Below are 18,870 nucleotides of genomic sequence, written 5' to 3'. Positions count from 1 at the left end.
AAAAATCCACCTGCTTTTAACCTATGTCAGGGCTAGGGGGGTGCCATTTTCCTTGGACACCACAGTGCTCAGGGCTCATGCTGCGTTCCATAAACATTGGACATTAGAGTTTTATGACCTCCGATCAGGAAAAGTGCACTGGAACATCACTCAAACTAGAATGTTGCCAAGTCGGAGAAAAATATCTACCCCAATTTCACTGCGTAGATTCAATCCGACATCACTCAACAATGGCAACTCCCATTGACACAGGTCGTGAATGGCAACACATAGTTTACAAGAATATAAAAGTTTATGTATTTATTGTAATTTATTATTATATTGATTTAGTTATTGTAAATAACTTCACGCAACACAACTGGATTTGTGCACCCTGCATGAAATAATTTGGTGAAATGTATTAAATGCAGGTAAGAAAAGCTATTCCTTTATTTGTATAAATAAGGCAAATTATAAGGACAGGTTTGCTAGAGGTCTAAATGTGTTGTGAGGAACAAAACGAAAACCAGTTTATCAAGATCAGCCATCTTTGTTGTTTACATTCCCCTGGAACGCTTTGCAGTCATAACTGGTACAATGCAAGTGGGACAAATCTGACATTCTAGTTTCACGGAATGCAGCATCAGCTTGCGAACGTTACATGACCAAATCCAGAAAACAGGTGAGCCGTGACCGTGACAGTTGTTTCTTGAGCCCTTATGTACTGTGATGTAATTTTTGCAGTCAACAGCAAGTGACAGTACCAACAAGGCAAACTGGCAGGCCCCTAATTTATATTAATATCACATTAGTCAGAATACCGCGTTTAGACTAGTGGGAACGCATTGAACACATTATTGTAAAAAATATTTTAGAGTTAACTTCCTCTTGGACTTTAATTGCTTATTTTGTATGTGTGACTGTCATTGTGAGTGTTTCTTTGTCTATATGTGCCCTGCGATTGGCTGGTCCGAGTAGATCTTATTAAGGACAAGGACTAAAGAAGATGGACGGATGGATGCTTATCTTTCCTTTTTATTTGCTCATATAGTTAATGTTGGGGGAGGGGGTATCATGGTCTATTTATCTATTTATTTTTTAGCATGAATGTGTTTTCTAACACCACAAGGTCTGCATTCTATTAAATTGCTTAGTGTAACAACATTAGAAAAAACAACAGTTAATTTTAGCTGTGTGCAATTTGAACCTTGAACAGCAAAATAACACTCGACAGAGTTATCCTCTATTGTTTTTCAAACGACATTTATTTGTGCCATACACTCTGGGTCGTTTTAAGGTATTATGCATTCAGCAAGAAAGCATTACTGTGCTGTGTGACTGAGCTGAGCAAATATTGAACTTTCATTGGCTCACTATTAAAGTCACTCTGCAGCTGTTACAATAAATAATACAGCCTTTACAGCCACTGCAAATGGCACATCACACTTTAGTAAACACACATCTGCGATTGGCTGGCAACCAGTTCAGGGTGTACCCCGCCTGCTGCCTGAAGCCAGCTGGGATAGGCTCCAGCACCCCCGCAAACCTTGTGAGGAAAAGCAGTTAAGAAAATGGATGGATGGATATATAAAGAGAGAGAGAGAGAGAGAGAGCAAACTTTGCTGAATAATTGGGGGTGGGGGGGGGGGGGAGAATCCAAAATCTGCTGAGTCATGTAACTCACTTTTCTTTTCCTCTCGATCAGTGATCACATGTTGTCGGTGAGCTCTCTGTAGTGGTATGCGAAAGAATCACTGAATTCAATAAAAATACAATTTACACCATTTTAAAGGGGTTGGTGCAAAAGTTGGTATACAGTTAGAAAAAAAGAGACCCCCCCCCACACGCTACTTTAGAAAAGTGTTTAGACAAAAGGAAAAAACTGAAAAAAAATACATTATACATTTATTATGTCATTAGGTTATATACTACAGTATGCCTATTTTCCTCACACCCCCTAAAAATAAAATAAAACAACAAGAATCTTCTCAGTTGGAGAGCTCAGTATTTTTTGAGGTAGTACTTGCTTTAAAAAGTTTGAGAACCACGGCTCCCGATGGCTAAGGGTGGACATGTATGCAGATTCTGAGCATAATTATTACAGTTTAAAATATGCCTATCTTGTGATAATACAAAATAAAGTAACAGATCAACAAAATCCTACCAAAAAGCTGATTTGCATATTTGGTGCATATTATCTATTAGAATATATTTGACATTTAAATTGCTCATCAAGAGCAAGGAACAAGAGAGAAAAAAAAGCCATTTAATAATATTTAGGAATCACTTTTTTCATTATAGTTACATTTTTACATTTAATTGCATGTTTGGATTTTGTGTAATCTCTAATTCTGGAATAACTCATGTACCTTTTGTAACATTTTTGTTTTGTTTGTTTGTTTGGTGGGAGTGTTTCTCAATCAATGTTTTGGAAACACCGCAATAAAAGCATGCCACGTTAGATTAACTGATGCAGGTGTACCTAATACTGTGGCCCAGCATGTGCCCTTTGTTTCATGTTGCAATGTGTATTCACTACTGTTTTTACCTGTGCTGCCCCTTTAAGGGAGCCACTTCAATCTAGGCGTGTTTCCTGCTGCCATTGACTCAAACAGTGAATCTGGCATCCTGCGGGTGGAGAAGCAGCACAGCAAAGCAGCTATTTTCCGCTTCCACATCGGCACATTTGAAGTATTTAATCTTATATTTTTATGAAAAGATAGCGATCGTTTACTGGCGATTGGGCTCTTTTTTATTTATTTATTTAATTAATTAATTATATTAAAAAAAAAAATTCCTCAATGGGAAGCCGCTTGCCTGGTCAAGCGTGGACTAGTCAGCCGGGTCAAGGTTCGCTCCTCCACGGGTGGATTTATTATTTGTGGAGAGGCGGAGGAAACATCTGCAGCGAGAGCCCGTGGATGAATGTGTAATCTTCTTCCAGCAAGGGCGTGAAGAAGCCGACGTTGTTCTTCGCGTCGTCGTGGGAATGAGCTGCCGCAGAAAAAGACCGCAAAGTGGAAATCAACACTGCTGATGACAATGTGACTGCAGCTCTGTTGTCGCTCTCTTTTTTTTAATTTTTATTTTGTACCCGAGAACATGCAGAAATGTGTCACGTTGCTCAGTGAGTAACATCTGCATTTTATTATTATTATTTTTAAATATAAACTGAAGTGTGATCGTCGAGAGGCGCCATGTCGGCGGTGATGATAAGCAGGAAGGTGCGGAAATGGGAGAAGCTGCCGGGCAAGAACACTTTCTGCTGCGATGGACGAGTGATGATGGCCCGGCAGAAGGGAGTCTTCTACCTGACCCTCTTCCTCATCATCGGGACATGCGCCCTCTTCTTCGGCTTCGAGTAAGTTCCATGTTATTTTTCCCAAACGACCGTAACATCCTCCCAACATTCCAAAAATGTTCTAATCAATGCTGAATTGAGAGGAGTTCAAAGATAACCGTTCCAAGAAACACTGTTTTTAATTGCCCTCAAATTCAATCCATTCACATAAGTGGTTAATTAATCACTTTGGTGGCTTTCTGGAAATTCTCTGACAAATCTCTACAACACCAAATTAATTAAATTAAATAGGTAATGATAGGTTTCACTTGGATATGCAAATGTTTTCTTATTTACACCCAAAATAGACCATTATTTTTGCATAGATTCCATGAGTTTGTCAGAGAACGCTCCTAAAGCAGGGAAGGGTACACACATACGGACATTTGGGCCTATAATATTTAGCATTTTCCCTCCCTTGTGCTCAAAGTTAGCGGATGCATATCTGAGGTGTTGTAAGATTGACCGCCCCTCAGCAAACTGTTCAGGGCGCCAATTTTAAGTGCTAAACCTGTTCAATATGGTTCAAATATAACTCTAAAAGATGATTGTGAGTGATTTTCATGTGGTATGGGGTGTGGTTACTGGTTAGAGTAATGTTTGCTCCCCGGTCTGCTTCAAAATTGGTTGCAGCTGCAGTTATTGTACATGTTAAACTAGGGGTACTCTGATCGATCGGCCGGCCAATTTATCGGCCCCGATTTCCTTAGTTTTGGGGGATCGGTGATCGGCTGATCCTTTAAATATATACCGATCTTTTCCACCGATCTCATCTCCCTCCTCAGAGGTCTGAAAAAGTCAGCCACTGTCCTCTTCCGCTGAGATGACTAATGGGCTTTACATTTTTATTTCAGAGAACTACTTAATTTGAAGTTAAAACAAACTGTTTGTATTATTTCACAGACTTTTTAAAAAGATCTGAGAAATTGTGATCGGTGCACTCCTACGTTAAAGCAATTGATAGTAAATCTTTATTTTTTGTTTGGTCAAGCTGATTTAGGCTGGAATTTTCTTTGGTTCACGTGTGGGTTTCTTTCTTTTTAAAAATCAGTTAATTAATATTCTTTGTTCATTTCTTTGGGTTCCTCCTTGTCAACAAACAACAAATTGATTTGTTGTGCATGTGGATCAAATTCAGTTTCTTTGCTGAAGGTTTAAGCCTTACCGCTCTCTTTGACGTGTTAAATATTTAATCTCTTTCCTGTGAGACATGTCTGGCTTTTATGAGAATATTTTCTCTTCATCCTAAGAAAGTGAAATGATATATTCCTCTAACATAGCAGAATGCATGTTGTCTTTAAAAAGATGAGTGTGGTATGAGCTGGATTCTTAGACAAATTATGTAATCTTAATATCCAAATTTGTGAACAGAAAGGCCAATTCTTCCTTTGGATATTTACATGAAGCAAACAATCTGTAAACACCAGGTTCCTTTACTCGTTTTTAAATATCTTAACAGTCTTGGGCCACATCATATCTATCTGATATGCTTTTGTCATATAATTCCTCCCGGTCCCTGAAGTCCTCTGGAACAGGCCTTTTCACTGTTCCCAGAGCCACAACAAAAATTTACAGGGAGGCTGCATTCGGCCATGATGGCCCGCACCTCTGCAACAGCCTGCCAGAGAGCATCAGGACCGCAGAGACTCTTGATCTTTTTTAAAAGGCGGCTCAAGACTCATCTATTTATTTTACCCTTTAACTGATTGTTTTTTTTTTTTAATGTGTGTGATATTTTATCTGTTCGCTTATTTATTCATTTAACTAAGTATTTAAATGTTTTTCATTTTATCTACTCACTTACTTATTCATTTAGTATTTTAATCGATTTATTTTATGTGCAGATTGATGGGAGTTTTTCTTTCTTTTGGTATTTTGCTTGACTAGCGCAGATAGAATAGGATGTTTGAACCATTGTCTGATGGAACGCAGCAGACTCATGGCCAATCTAAGTTCAATGCTGTGTTGGATTGGATGAATTCGTCAGGTTAGTTTGAAGAAGAACAGTATAGTTTCTAGGGGTGGGAATCTTTGAATGTCTCACGATTCCATTGGATTCCGATTTTTGGGTCTGCGATTCGATTTAGAATCGATTTTCGATTAAGAAAGATTTTTGTCTCAAAAGGATTTGATTGACAATGATTTTTGCTTCAATCTATAGATATGCAAGGAATTGTAAGGATCTACTCCAGTCTGACTCGCTAATGCTAATTAGCGCGCTACTCGCGACACTTTTATCACTCAAAAGAACGGCTCCACACTGCAAAAAAACAACTTTTATTGGAATAATTTTATCGTGGCTGTTTCCTTCTACTCTCTAATGTGGCTCAAACTTAACAGTTTATTAGACCGCGTGGAACCACACTGCCCCTATGTGGCCAAATTGGGTACAACATGAACAGCGCTCCAAATAAAGGCACACACAGACAAAGGCAAGACAGTATAAAATAATTTAAATAAAATAGATTTTTGGACATTTAAAATCGATTCTGAATTGTACTAAATGATAATCGCGATTCTTATGAGAATCAAATTTTTTTGGGGGGGGCACACCCCTAATAGTTTCAACTGGATTCTTTGACTTTACAAAATGGTGGATTGGATTCAAGTGCGGTGTGTTGACTCCAAACCCAGTTACGTTGTTTTCGGCAGGAAGAGCAATTTCACAGGTGTTCAAGATGACCGTTGGGGTCAGGCACAGGATGTGAACCTACTCCTTGTCAAGTAGTCACTGTTGTCATTCCTTTATTTAACGAGTAATATAACAGGATTGTTATATTTCTCAAATATGGCTGATTGCTTCTAACACAGTGCAAGAAAGTTAAACAATATAGAGTTGACTCTGAAAAGGAAAAAAATCTTGATTGGATTCCTTAGATTCAGCAAAAAAACTTGGGACCTCCCCATCTCATTCTGCTCTGCTCTTTAGTGATCTCTTGCCTTTTTTCTTTGAGTGTGGACATAAGGATCTGTTGTGTGCAAAGAAGTGAGAGGATGATGGTGCTCACACAGACTGAGCAAGGCTCTGCGGGGACTAATGGCTGGAGAGTTGTTAGCGTGCCACGTTCATATTACAGCCCAGCAAGCCATCATAATTATCTCTGATGGTAGGATAGATATTCAGGCTGAGACCTGGGTTGGTGTCACGATAAAAGTCATCTGTGGACCACGTGCAAAGACAGTTGTGAGAAAACACCGCGAGGCTTAACATGCCAGCAAAACAGTACAGTGGTACCTCGAGGTACGAGTTGAGTTATTTCCGCTCGTATCTCAAATCACTCCAATCTCAAATCATCTTTCCCCTTAGAAATGAATGAAATTGCCATTAATCTCGGCACATCACATTTTTGTAGTGTTGTTTTAATGAGGACAAAAATAGTGCTCTGTAATATTGGGCTTAATAAAAACATACATAAATGGCATCATTGAATCGTATCAGAAGGAATGCGATCCGTTTTTGTCACATTGCATCAATTGAACGGCCACTTTGCTGCTACCTGCCTTGGCTGCGTTGTGGTAGTATAAAACAGACAGATGGATATACTGTACTGTACATGGATGTCTGTACAGTGTACACTGAGTCGTCTCAGCTTCTTCGACTCCATTCAGAGGATAAAGAAAATATGACTGATAACTGTTAATTTTAATGTTTAAATGTGTTGCTCTACTGTTTGTGTTTAAATATCAGTTGCTTTGAAGGGTTTGTATTCAGTTCCTATTATGTGTTAGCATTAGCATTAAGCTAGTGCACCAAAGGAATTAAGATTAAGATAGTGGACTAATGCGCAATTCTACTCGTGTTATGTCTAGTTTGACAGTAAAATAAAAAATGGGAGTGGCATTAAGCATCTTGAAGCCACTTTTTTTTTGCAAAATTGTTGACTATTTGCAAAACCTTTACTTTTAGAGGGAAATGAGTTGAGTTCACTGCCGCTGTTCGGTGCTCATGTTTCAAGTTTGTGCTCGGAAGTCAAAGCAAAAAATAAAATATCAGCCAAATGAAAGTGGTTTCTCGAAAAACTCGTGTCTCAAGGCACCACTGTATTTCGATTTTATGGTATGTGATCATTCAAGTTCACCAATACAAGTGTCATAGAGTTCAGAGATGTCTTGCAATGCAAAATCACCATCGAGTGTGCAAAGTCGAGCCAAGAGCCCCACTGGGCCAAGGACAGTCGAACAGGGCAGACAGTGTCCTCCTGCCTGGCTTTGATCCAACTGCAGGCGAGCCGACGTCTCTCTTTTGTCAGCAGCTTTGGGCCCAGTTAGTAAGGGAACCTCTCTTTAGTTAGTGTTAAATTGTGGAAACAGAAGTCTTGGTACACAAACTGAATTGAGCTATTTGCAACGGATAAACAAAACAAGAAGGTGCGTCCAGGTTGTTTGTTTGCTTTCTGGGATGAATCGATTTCTTTGCAGCTCTTGTGGGCTTAAACTCGTAGTTTTATATCCTCTGGCATTATGTTGATCCTTTTTTTTGTGTGGAAGATTACTGATGCTGCGTTTCAAGTAACTTGGATAGTCCCAAATTTGGTACTTACTTGCAAAACTGATTGATCACAGTCTTGCCATTTAAATGACTCCATTGTACTCTGCTAAAAACATATTACACGTTAGCCTCTTAATCACTGCTATTGACGGTTATAGACGTCAAAAATTCATTTGAACTATTTCGATTAGTTAAACTTTTTTTTTCTTTCACTTTTGTTAACAGGAGTATGAAAACCTAGATTTTTTATTTTATTTTATTAGAACAGATATGAAATTTGTGATTAATCGTGAGTTAACTCGTAAGTCATGCAATTAATTGCGATTTTAATCACCTGACGCTCCTAATTTTTAATTGTAATTAATCGCATGACTTCAATAGTTAACTCACGATTAATCATACATTTTATATCTGTTCTAAATGTACAAGAAAATTTTTTCTAGGTTTTCATACTCTTGATAACAAAAGTGGGAAAAATGTTAAACTGATCAAAATAGTTCAAATGAATTTTTGACGTCAATGGCAGTGAATGAGTTAATAGAAACTTCAGCATGAAACATTTTCAGAAGTTTTTGTCTAAACTTTGAAAACAGTAGTCTTATACATGTACATACCGTAGGTGAGTCAACCATTACGTCGTTAGGTCACTAACCAACCGATGAAACCATATTGCTTCTCATATTGTAATATGTCAAGCAAACACATACACCAATAAAGGGTATTGAAAATAATTTTGGATGAGCATATTGATGACCTCATACAGCTTTTGGCTGACGGAACAAGCAACGGGAGCATGAGGACTGCGTCGTATGTTTGTCCCCCCCATGACGTGGGAGCATATGTCAGGACGCGCATTCTTCTTCTGCGGTCACCTGCGTGTGTGCATGTCACTAAGCGGAAGCTCTCGGTGTGCCCGGCTGTCCACTCGGGGTGTGTTGCATGAGGAAGAACGAAGAAGAGGATGAGGATGAGGCATTCAGAGCCGAGCCCGCAGAGAGGCTGCGGATCTTGTAACAGACACCGGAGCTTCTCTCAGCATCCAACCCCACCCTGTCTCCCGACCGGCCAATAGGAAAGCGGCCACTGGGCTTGGCTAATTTAGCACTAACTTGATTAATGCTCCCTTCAGACTCTATGCTCCATTTATCTGACACACATGTACAAGCTTGGTCACTGATTTCCTTTGGAGGTTTCATTTGTATTTTCAGATTTTTCAATCACTTTGTATATGATTTTTTTTTTTTAATGGATGGCAGACAAATCGATCCCAGCTTTTCCATACTGCAAAGAACACTTACTATTTTTTTTTCAGTGGGGTTCATATTAACTGATCATTATTCTTATGATGCAACCACCACTCTAATCCTAGAAAAATCCAAATGACCCCGCCTTGCATGTTTTTTCTCTCTCATATGGTATTTAAATGTTACATAACCAGCAAGATGGATTTAAACCGAGAGAACAGATTGTATCCTCTCTAGCTTCAGACTACCCACTTTCATATACTCTGGATTATCTTTTTCAAAGAGTTTTGAAGGGAGTCTTCATGCGAAGATAGTTGCTAGATGGATGAGCTGCCGGTATGAAGTTCACATCATCGGATATTTTCCCCCTGTCTTTGAATAGTTCCAAAGAGCCATGAACATACGTACTCAGAAGCTGTTTTATTCTGATCCTGTCTTTCATGATCAAATACAAGAGATGCACCTTATCAAAGGCAATGCTTGGCTCTGAGGCAGAGCAGTTCTACACCAGGGTTGGGAAAAAATATTGATTAATTGATTCTTTAGAGTTCTGATTATTTTGGGGAATTGAATGTCAATTAATGACTGTTGGTCATGAAGCATTGGAGGTATAATGGAGTGCACTTGCCTAAAGCACGGATCCTCAACCTTCGTTCCAAGGGCCACTTGGCCGCACGGATAGTTTGAAAACAAACAAACAAACAAAAACTTAATATTACGGTATTGTTGTATTTTTTTGGGGAGCAGAGCATGTTTCGTGACCTGGAATGTCCACCAGCGCCCCACCCAGTTGACAAGTGTTTGTAGCAGGGCATATATGTCACTAAATGTACGTTATCACCCGGGCGGGAATATTGTGTGGCGGCAGCACTTTGGATCAGCTGCAGCTGCCTGATTTATTTTTTATTTTTTGTTAAGACCTATACAACCACCATGATAGTAGTCTAGCCCTGAAAATAAAAGCATGAACAAGTTTTTCTTTGTCATGCGGAGACATAGAAACCTTCATTAATTCAATGTTTTTCAGGTGGTAATAGGCATTTAGTAATAGCTTTTAAGTGATTAAAATTCAGCTCTGAGTCAATAATTCTGGCTTGATTTGTACAGTAGCTGTCAGTGACATAGAGTCAAGGTGAGCGCTGATCTTGGGCCTTACATATTTGGAGTCAAAGACAATTAATTCTGTCTTGTCTGGATTGATCTGGTGAAAATTGTGGTCCATCCACTCTTTGATTTGATGAATACACTTACTTGACGAACCTTAGGGTTACGGAATGTGGTGGCACTGAAATGTAAAGTTCCGCGCCATCAGCATACGTGAGTATGATATGATTTTGAGATGTGGTGCTTCATAATCTGAGCATGTAGGTAGGTATTAAATAGAAGTGGTCCAAGAATGGACCCTTGTGGAACCCCACATGTGGTCTTTGTTCGCTCAGACTCATGACTTCCAATTGAGACAGCTAGTACCTAGCTTGCAAGTAGATTTGAACAATTTTAACACAGTTAACAGGCGGAGCGCGTGTTGGCTCCTCTTCATGTTTAGGTATCTTTTCCTTTTGTTTAAATTTCCCTTGTATCTTGACCGTGGCAGGGGGAACACTGTGACACAGGAAGAAAAATAGGTTGGAAGTGAAATACTTAAGTCCTGAGTCTGACTTGTGTAGGGGAAATCCATCTCCCTTAAAAAGATATCTTCGGTCCCAGAAATAGTTACAATTGTCAATGAAATGCATCCATATTACTAAAGAACAACTGTGACATCATATATGAGCAGTTAAGCTACAAAGAAGAAAAGAAAAATAGCTATTGTTATCAATCAAGGAAATGTAGTTGAATGTCCATTCTTACTCTGTCACAGTCGGTATTTATAAATTCCTTTTTCTGTTGAACATGTTCTCGACTATTTACTGGAAAATGCCACCAAAGCCCTGACTAATAGGAAAGTAGTGATTGGTGTCAAGGGAGTATCTTAAAGTGATAAAAGTATTTCGACTGTTGTGAGATCTTTGTACTGTATATTGGGTAGGAGCTAGGTTTGTCCTTGTTTGTCATAGCTGAAGTTATATAGAGTCTTTGCTGCATGTTTTTGTTCAGCTGAGTGACTCAAGCTAACAAGCAACAGATATCTAATTATCGCTTCGAGACTGGTATGTGGAAATGAAACAGAAAAAGTTGTGTGAGGTTTTAGCTGCTGTGAGTACAAAAGGCTCTCATCACATATTTACCAAGGTGCAATTGTGAAGGGACAGTACAGCCCCCCCCTATTTCATTCCAGCCTCTGCCCGAGAAAGGAAGCAGGCAGTCAGAGTGTACAGATGTTTATGTGATGCCGTTGTGTCAGACTCTTGGCCCTGCAGTGCACAAGTATGGAGGTAAATTTGGTGCAAAACTAACTTGTGCAAAAAATGTGTACCTGTAGAAAAAAGTCTAAATTTGTATCTGTAAAAGTCGTGATTTGTATCTGTAAAAAAAATGTGTGCCTGTAAAAAAAAAAATTGTGTCTGTAAAAGAAATGTGTACCTGTAAAAAAAATATTTGTGTCTGTAAAATAAATTTGTACCTGTAAAAAAAAAAATTGTGTCTGTAAAATAAATTTGTACCTGTAAAAAAAAAAAAGTGTATGTGTAAAACAAATTTGTATCTGTAAAAACAAATTTGTACCTGTAAAAGTCATGATTTGTATCTGTACAAAATTTTTTTTGTACCTGTACAAAAAGTATAAATTTGTATCTGTAAAAGTTGCGATTTGTACCTGTAGAAATGACAACTTGTAGTCAAAGAAGTCGCCACTAGGAGTCACAAGTGTTTTTTCTGCTGCTGTTCAGTGACGTGAGTTTTGCCCCATTTGTCGCGCTACGAATGGAGCAAAACTAATTTGTACTTGTAGAGCGCCTGATTTGTACTTGTAAAGAAGGGGGCGGGCTCTGGTGTAATGAAGGGTTGTTTTGACCAATCAAGTGAGAAGGATTTGAGCGGATTGGAGCGCAACCTCATTGGTTTAGCGAACGACGGTGGCGGGACTCGCGGAAGGATACAAGCAGGACACATCGTCGCCAACCAACATACATATTAAGAATACTTCTTAATATGTATGTTGAGGAAGAATACGTCAGTATTCTTAATATGTATGTTGAGGAAGAATACTTCAGTCGACTGAAGTATTCTTAATATGTATGTTGGTTGGCGACGATGTGTCCTGCTTGTATCCTTCCACGAGTCCCGCCACCGTCGTTCGCTAAACCAATGAGGTTGCGCTCCAATCCGCTCAAATCCTTCTCACTTGATTGGTCAAAACAACCCTTCATTACACCAGAGCCCGCCCCCTTCTTTACAAGTACAAATCAGGCGCTCTACAAGTACAAATTAGTTTTGCTACATTTGTAGCGCAACAAATGGGGCAAAACTCACGTCACAGAACAGCAGCAGAAAACCCACTTGTGACTCCTAGTGGCGACTTCTTTGACTACAAGTTGTCATTTCTACAGGTACAAATCACAACTTTTACAGATACAAATTTATAGTTTTTGTACAGGTACAAAATTTTTTTTGTACTGATACAAATCATGACTTTTACAGGTACAAATTTATTTTACAGACACAAATATTTTTTTTACAGGTACACATTTCTTTTACAGACACAAATTTTTTTTTTACAGGCACACATTTTTTTTACAGATACAAATCACGACTTTTACAGATACAAATTTAGACTTTTTTCTACAGGTACACATTTTTTGCACAAGTTAGTTTTGCACCAAATTTACCTCCATACACAAGCCTGTTGCATTATGTATCACGTTGCATGACTCTGGCAAAGCGGGCACGGCTCGCAATGATGAAAGTAATAAAGGTTGATGAGTCAGTGCGGTATGACAATGTGTTTTAAACCTTGGTTCAGTGAGTGGTTTTAATTACTTATATCCTACCTCCTTTTGCATCTTATTTTGTGGGGTTTTGTTTTGCTTGTAAGGAGAACTGTATGATCAAAGTCATTGGTGGACACACCCTAACCACAATCACACAAACACGTGGAACGAAGGAAGGAGCGTGATGTGTCTATTTATGGCTTTAATGGCTGCAATATAAACCGCTGAGTGCGGGATTTTCAGCAAAGTGGCATCCATTATCTTATAATACAGTGTTATGTCATACGAACCGTATACAAAGTTCAAAACATTAATCAAAAATGATATGGTATAGGTAGACACACTGCACAGTATATGGAGAATAGGTTCTACTAAGCATTATTAGCTCTGTTTGTGTGTATGCGTTCATCTGTAATCCAAGCATCAAATAATAAGTAGCAAGTCAAAACAGTTTGTTATGGATGCGTTGAACTGCCAATGTGGAGTAAACAAACAAAAGTTTGCCTGGCAAACTCATTTAAACGTGTGATCAAACTCGATGGAACACATTTGCACACTCATTCAAACGCATTTAAATATGTTTGAACCAGTTTACAAACTCGTTCGAACATATTTGCAAACTCATTCTAAGGAGTTTGAATGTACTTGTTGGCTAAATGCTTTTTTTTTTTTAGCATTTGACCTACATTATACTGAGACGTTTGCAAATTTAGTAAGCAAACATTGTTTATTAGTATTGTATGCATCTTTAGTCCGCCCCACTCATAATGCCACGGGGTATGCACATGCACAAGTCGATAGCGTAATGTGAAACCATAAAATTCACTAAGAAACAATGTTTACTTTCTTAACTTTGGAACATATTGGTATAATTTAGGCCAAATGCAAAAAAATAAAAATAAAATAAGATACTATAAAATATATAAGTCCTTGGCATTATGGGGGGAAAAAATCCAAGAAACTTGAGAGCCTTGGTTCATATTAGCGGTTATCCGGCAACGTACAGTTGAGTGGGCAGACATGGCCGCTTTAAAACGCCCCGTTTTTATATTTCAGCCAGGAAGGATGCTAGACAAAGTAGCATCCATGTTGGACACAGGATTTGAGAGCAGAGACAATAACTTAATTTGTCATGATTTTGAAGCCTCATTTGATATACTTGCTGTTGATAACACTCTTGTCTGAATTGTGTCAACTTTATAAGACATACTGCAAGCTATTTATTTGAACTTGGAAATGAATCTAATAATGTCAAAAATGACTGGTGAAAGATATTTGTGACACGACGCGTGTTCAACCTATGTCTCATTGCAAGTCATTTTCAGTATTGATCTGCCACTAAAGACATAGACTAAGCTCTGAACACACACTTTAATAAATTGGTGAAATACATCCGCAAGACGAGTGAGGAAGAAGGTTCACCGGTGATCAGATCAATAAGCCTTGCAGATGAAATCATCCCCCCTCAGGTATCGAGCGGCTGATTAAGTTCAGTTTTCTTCTTCTTCTGCTCACTCATTGAGTGATGACCTCACAGTGTCACTGTAGCATCATCAGCCTGCCCCTCGACTGCCCGGGAAGCATTCGCACCCGGCCAGGAAGCAGCACGGCTGATGGGAATAGATGATAGCGTGTGACTCCGATGGCCACCAGTAAATTTACGGCATTACGCTTCATCAATTGGCTGCTTCTGATAAATAACCCATATGGCATTTAGACGCTCGGTCCAGAGGAAATGACTTGCAATTTGTTTGAACTCTGCCGCTTCTTTCCTATTGTGGGAAAATAGAGACATATCAGACCAGTTCTGCAGGTGTGTATACTGTGCGTTTAGGTATTCTGACATACTTGTTAATCAGCATTGGACTGGTGGACTTAAATTTTTGGTTGTGGCTTGCTGACAATCCTCTTATTTTAACGGCCTTCCAGTGAACCCTTGTTTATCGCAGGGATCGCATTCCAGGCCCAACCGCAATAGATGAAAATTTGCAATATACAGTGGTTATAAAAAGTCTACACACACCTGTTCAAATGTTTGAACACTCATCTTTTTAAATCTCAGAAATCTGGCATCGGAACACAGGCGTGTACGCTTTGTTTACTGCAGAGTGACTGTATGCACATTATTATTATATTTTTTTAATATGAACCCTCCCACACCAAAACACACCAGTTAAACGTGGGGAAAATAATAACTGTACTTATTGTAGTGTCTGCATGTTCGATATGGGAATTTAAGAGGCGGGGCCTTGGATGGGTGACATGTGACAGTGTGTGGATGTGAGCTTGTATGACCGACACCAAGTCCTGCCTCATTGTGTTTGTGTTTTACTATTCTTACATTGCAATAGCATTCAGTACATCGGCTCAATACATTTTTATCCAAAATTGTGTCATAACAAAGAAAATCAACCAACAATATGTTTGTGGTTGTACTGTAGCTTTCAGTGGTTACACGAACTACACGAATGTAATATTAGAATGACTTCTAATTATGATTAAGTGCAATAAAAGTCTTGGTTACAAACATTTACACAACCATATGTGATATAAAACAGGGATATTACGCAGCACAAAGGCACCATGTTTAATGTCTTGATGACGGTCAATAATGGATAATGATGGTACAGGGATGTGACGATGATTTTATGGTTTGTCGGGAAAAGACGGTCAGTACTGTTGGAAAAAAAGGCTGAGAGTTTCGAAGACTTAAAATTTTCCATATTTGCGACTGTGACTGACTGGTGATAGGCTCTGGAAATGAGATAAGCTGTATAGAAAACAGATGGACAGAGGAACTAAAAAGGCTGAAAACTTTTCACATTTTCAGGAGTGAAGTGCAGAATTTTTGCAATTTATCTTTCCAGTCTTTTAAAGTCCCAAATTGATGCTCTTCTTGTGCCGCATATCTATTTTATGGCATCTTTTAATACTCACTAGTCCAGCCAGATATTCATTTCTGCGATCGTTAAAATCTTCTCATATTCTTCTCTCCAGGTTGTCACTGGCATGCACATAGGCCAGCGCTTAGCTCCTTGATGAGCCTCCACAATGCAACTTGTACAGGATGTGGCACAAATGCTTTATTAATGTGACATTATGGATAAATGATTTTCAGCTACTTGAGAGGTTGTCACAGTTGTTTCCACTGTAGCTGCTGGTGTTAGAAAATTGGGACTAATGTACTCACACTCTGTAATTCAGTATTGTGAACAAGTAAAAGTACTGATTGAAATCCTTTACAAGGATCAACGTAAGTTTTTTTTTTTGTGACACTAGGGATGTTGGTAGACTTTTATTCATATCAGTGCTACGTAAAACATTTGCATTAGAAGATATGTATTTTCTTATTTTTTTTATTTTTAATAATTTAGATCAATTCCTAATCTTTTTAATAACATGTCTGTGCATTGATTAAAAATTACAGAATAGTCCTTGTCTCATGCGTATCAAAAATTAACGCTAATCAGTAGGGCTGTGCCAAAAAATCAATTCTCATAAGAATCGCGATTCTCATTAAGTACGATTCAGAATCGATTATAAATGTCCCGAAATCGATTTTATTTCAATTATTTTATACTGTCTTGCCCTTGTTTGTGTGTGCCTTTTATTGGGAATACTGTTCATGTTGTACACGATTTGGTCACTTAGGGCAGTGTGGTTCCGCTCGTTCTGATACACTGTTAAGTTGTAGCCACATAGAAGCAAAAAGTCATGATCAAGTTATTGCAATAAAAGTTTTTTTTTTTTGCAGTGTAGGATGTTAAGATGCTTCTATGTATACATTCATGAAGCGTTTTGTATGAATAGTCGTTCTTTTGAGTGATAAAAGTGCCACGAGTAGAGTGCTAATTAGCATTAGCGAGTCAGACTGGAGTAGATCATGACAATTCTTTGCATATCTATAAATTGAAGCAGAAATCATTGTCGATCAAATTATTTTTAATCTAAAATCGCTCTGAATTGATCATCGATTCTGAATCGAATCACAGACCCAAAAATCGGAATCGAATCGTGAGACAGTCAAAGATTCCCAGCCCTACTAATCAGTGCAACCAACAAAACTCAATGCAGCTCTGCTTACCTTGTGGTTTGAGCATAGCGATGACATCCTTTTTCAGACAGCTTAGTCCCACGGCCGGACTAAAGCTGCCTCTTGAAAGTAGCTCTGGGTCTTCACTCTGCCTATCCAATATGTCATGGGTGGAGAAATTCTGTCTGTGGGCAATATTATGTAATTTAGCCCCATCATCACAATATGGAAATATTTACAATGGCTTGCTCATAAACACATTTTCAGAACTAGACAGATACAAGATTTACTTGGTGGTTTACCCATTTAGAGGATCCCTTCATGATTAATTTTTTGTCTTTATATATTAACAGTGGTTTACTTCATTTTACATTTCAATATCAGTTAAGAATGTTCTCGAAAAGGTTTCTGGCATCCTGGAACAGTTTGCGTTGATTCATCGAGGTTCAACTGCCTGGTGATTTATGCTAACGTGTCCCCAGTCCTCCAGATTGTCAGGACAGTGTGGCATGATGTTATTTATTTCCAGTTGTGACTTTATTCTGTCAAAGTTTACGACCTCATGCCCAGAACAGCAGTTGACGATATGCATGGTCTTGTGCTGTCCTGCCTTTTTTACGGTCCATATTTATGGACGGCAGGAAAAGGTCTAACGCACCACTCCTGCTCTTTTCAACCGTAGGTGCCCATACCTGGCTGTCCACCTGTCCGCCACAATCCCAGTCTTCGCCGCTGTGCTTTTCCTCTTTGTCATAGCCATGCTACTGAGGACCAGCTTCAGTGACCCGGGCGTCCTTCCTCGCGCTCTTCCAGAGGAGGCCACATTTATTGAGATGGAGATTGGTGAGTTTATGCAGATTTTAAAATACTAGACATAAGCCTTTTTTTTGCAATTTATTTTCTATTATCACATGAATGCATGCATTGAGATACGTGTTAGCTTCGTTCCATGAACGTAACTCAAAACTTCTATATCTACTATATCTCAAATCATCTTTTTCCATTGAAATGAAGGGAAATGCCATTAATCCGTTCCAACCTTCCCCTAAAACAACAAAAAATGTTGTAATATGAATTCTGATGAGGAAATATAGAGCACCACAATATCACTTTAATAATGCTACTCTTTAATAGTGCTTAAAGGGACCACACCACGGTATTTTAAGCCCTTCCACAGTTAACTATAGGCATATAAATGATGAAATCTTACCTTTGACACAATTGCGATGTAATTTCTTATGAAATATGAGTTATTTCGATGGCTATTTTACTTACCCGGAAGTCAAACGCTCGGTTCAGTAAAACCCCGCCTCTCCCCCTGTGGCTGCCACACGAAACATACAGATAGGTTTTAAACCGATTTTTAAAATGGACTCTAAATTTTTACGGGCTGCTAGATCTCTGCGTTTGGTCACGCAAGCCATCAATTCTTGAATAAACATTTGAAACAAAACGGGTATGGTCGCAAGAAATCGTGGAAGAGGAGGGGAGCAGAGAGGTTGGAGGAAAGAAGGAGGAGGAAGAAAAAAAAGCACCACAGCGGGTCACGAACCCGCGCCCTATTTATTGCGTATGGGGCAAGTGCACTGTCCACTCCACCATCCATTCATTTAAATTTGTTGGCGCAAATGTTTTACTTGTAGTATACCAGTGTCAGCCAGTAGATTTTAAGACGGCCAATTGTCATTTCATTGCACTTTGGCATTGCAAATTTGAAGAATAATTGATTGCTTTGAATTCATTTGGACAGAATGTTTATTGATAAAGTCTACTTTTGTCATTATCCCATAGAGGGAGGTCTCAGAGAAAGTGGGCGTGCATTTAGTCCGCAGAGGCGGTGCGGAGGGTGGCGCAATAACGTAAAACAGTGCCAACAGCTTGTTTTGTCAGGTTGGGAGGGGCTGGTGCTTGGAGAG

The 18,870-nt window shown here is 38.9% G+C and overlaps 1 protein-coding gene across 1 annotated transcript in view; it reads left to right on the top strand.

Annotated features, from left to right (window-relative positions):
* The first annotated feature begins 2,591 nt into the window (after positions 1-2,591).
* zdhhc9 (zDHHC palmitoyltransferase 9) overlaps positions 2,592-18,870 on the top strand; it is a 37,985-nt gene continuing 21,706 nt past the window's right edge. The window contains exons 1-2 of the mRNA XM_086085160.1: positions 2,592-3,340; positions 17,637-17,797. Coding sequence (XP_085941286.1) covers positions 3,177-3,340; positions 17,637-17,797 — 325 coding nt within the window. The 5' untranslated portion in view covers positions 2,592-3,176. The remainder of the gene's footprint in view (positions 3,341-17,636; positions 17,798-18,870) is intronic.

The sequence above is a fragment of the Leptonotus elevatus genome, chromosome 9, assembly GCF_054856555.1.
Source record: "Leptonotus elevatus isolate MCC_2025b chromosome 9, RoL_Lele_1.0, whole genome shotgun sequence".
Lineage (NCBI taxonomy): Eukaryota > Metazoa > Chordata > Actinopteri > Syngnathiformes > Syngnathidae > Leptonotus > Leptonotus elevatus.
Note: the sequence above shows the minus strand (reverse complement) of the source record. Positions and strands in the feature narration are given on the sequence as shown.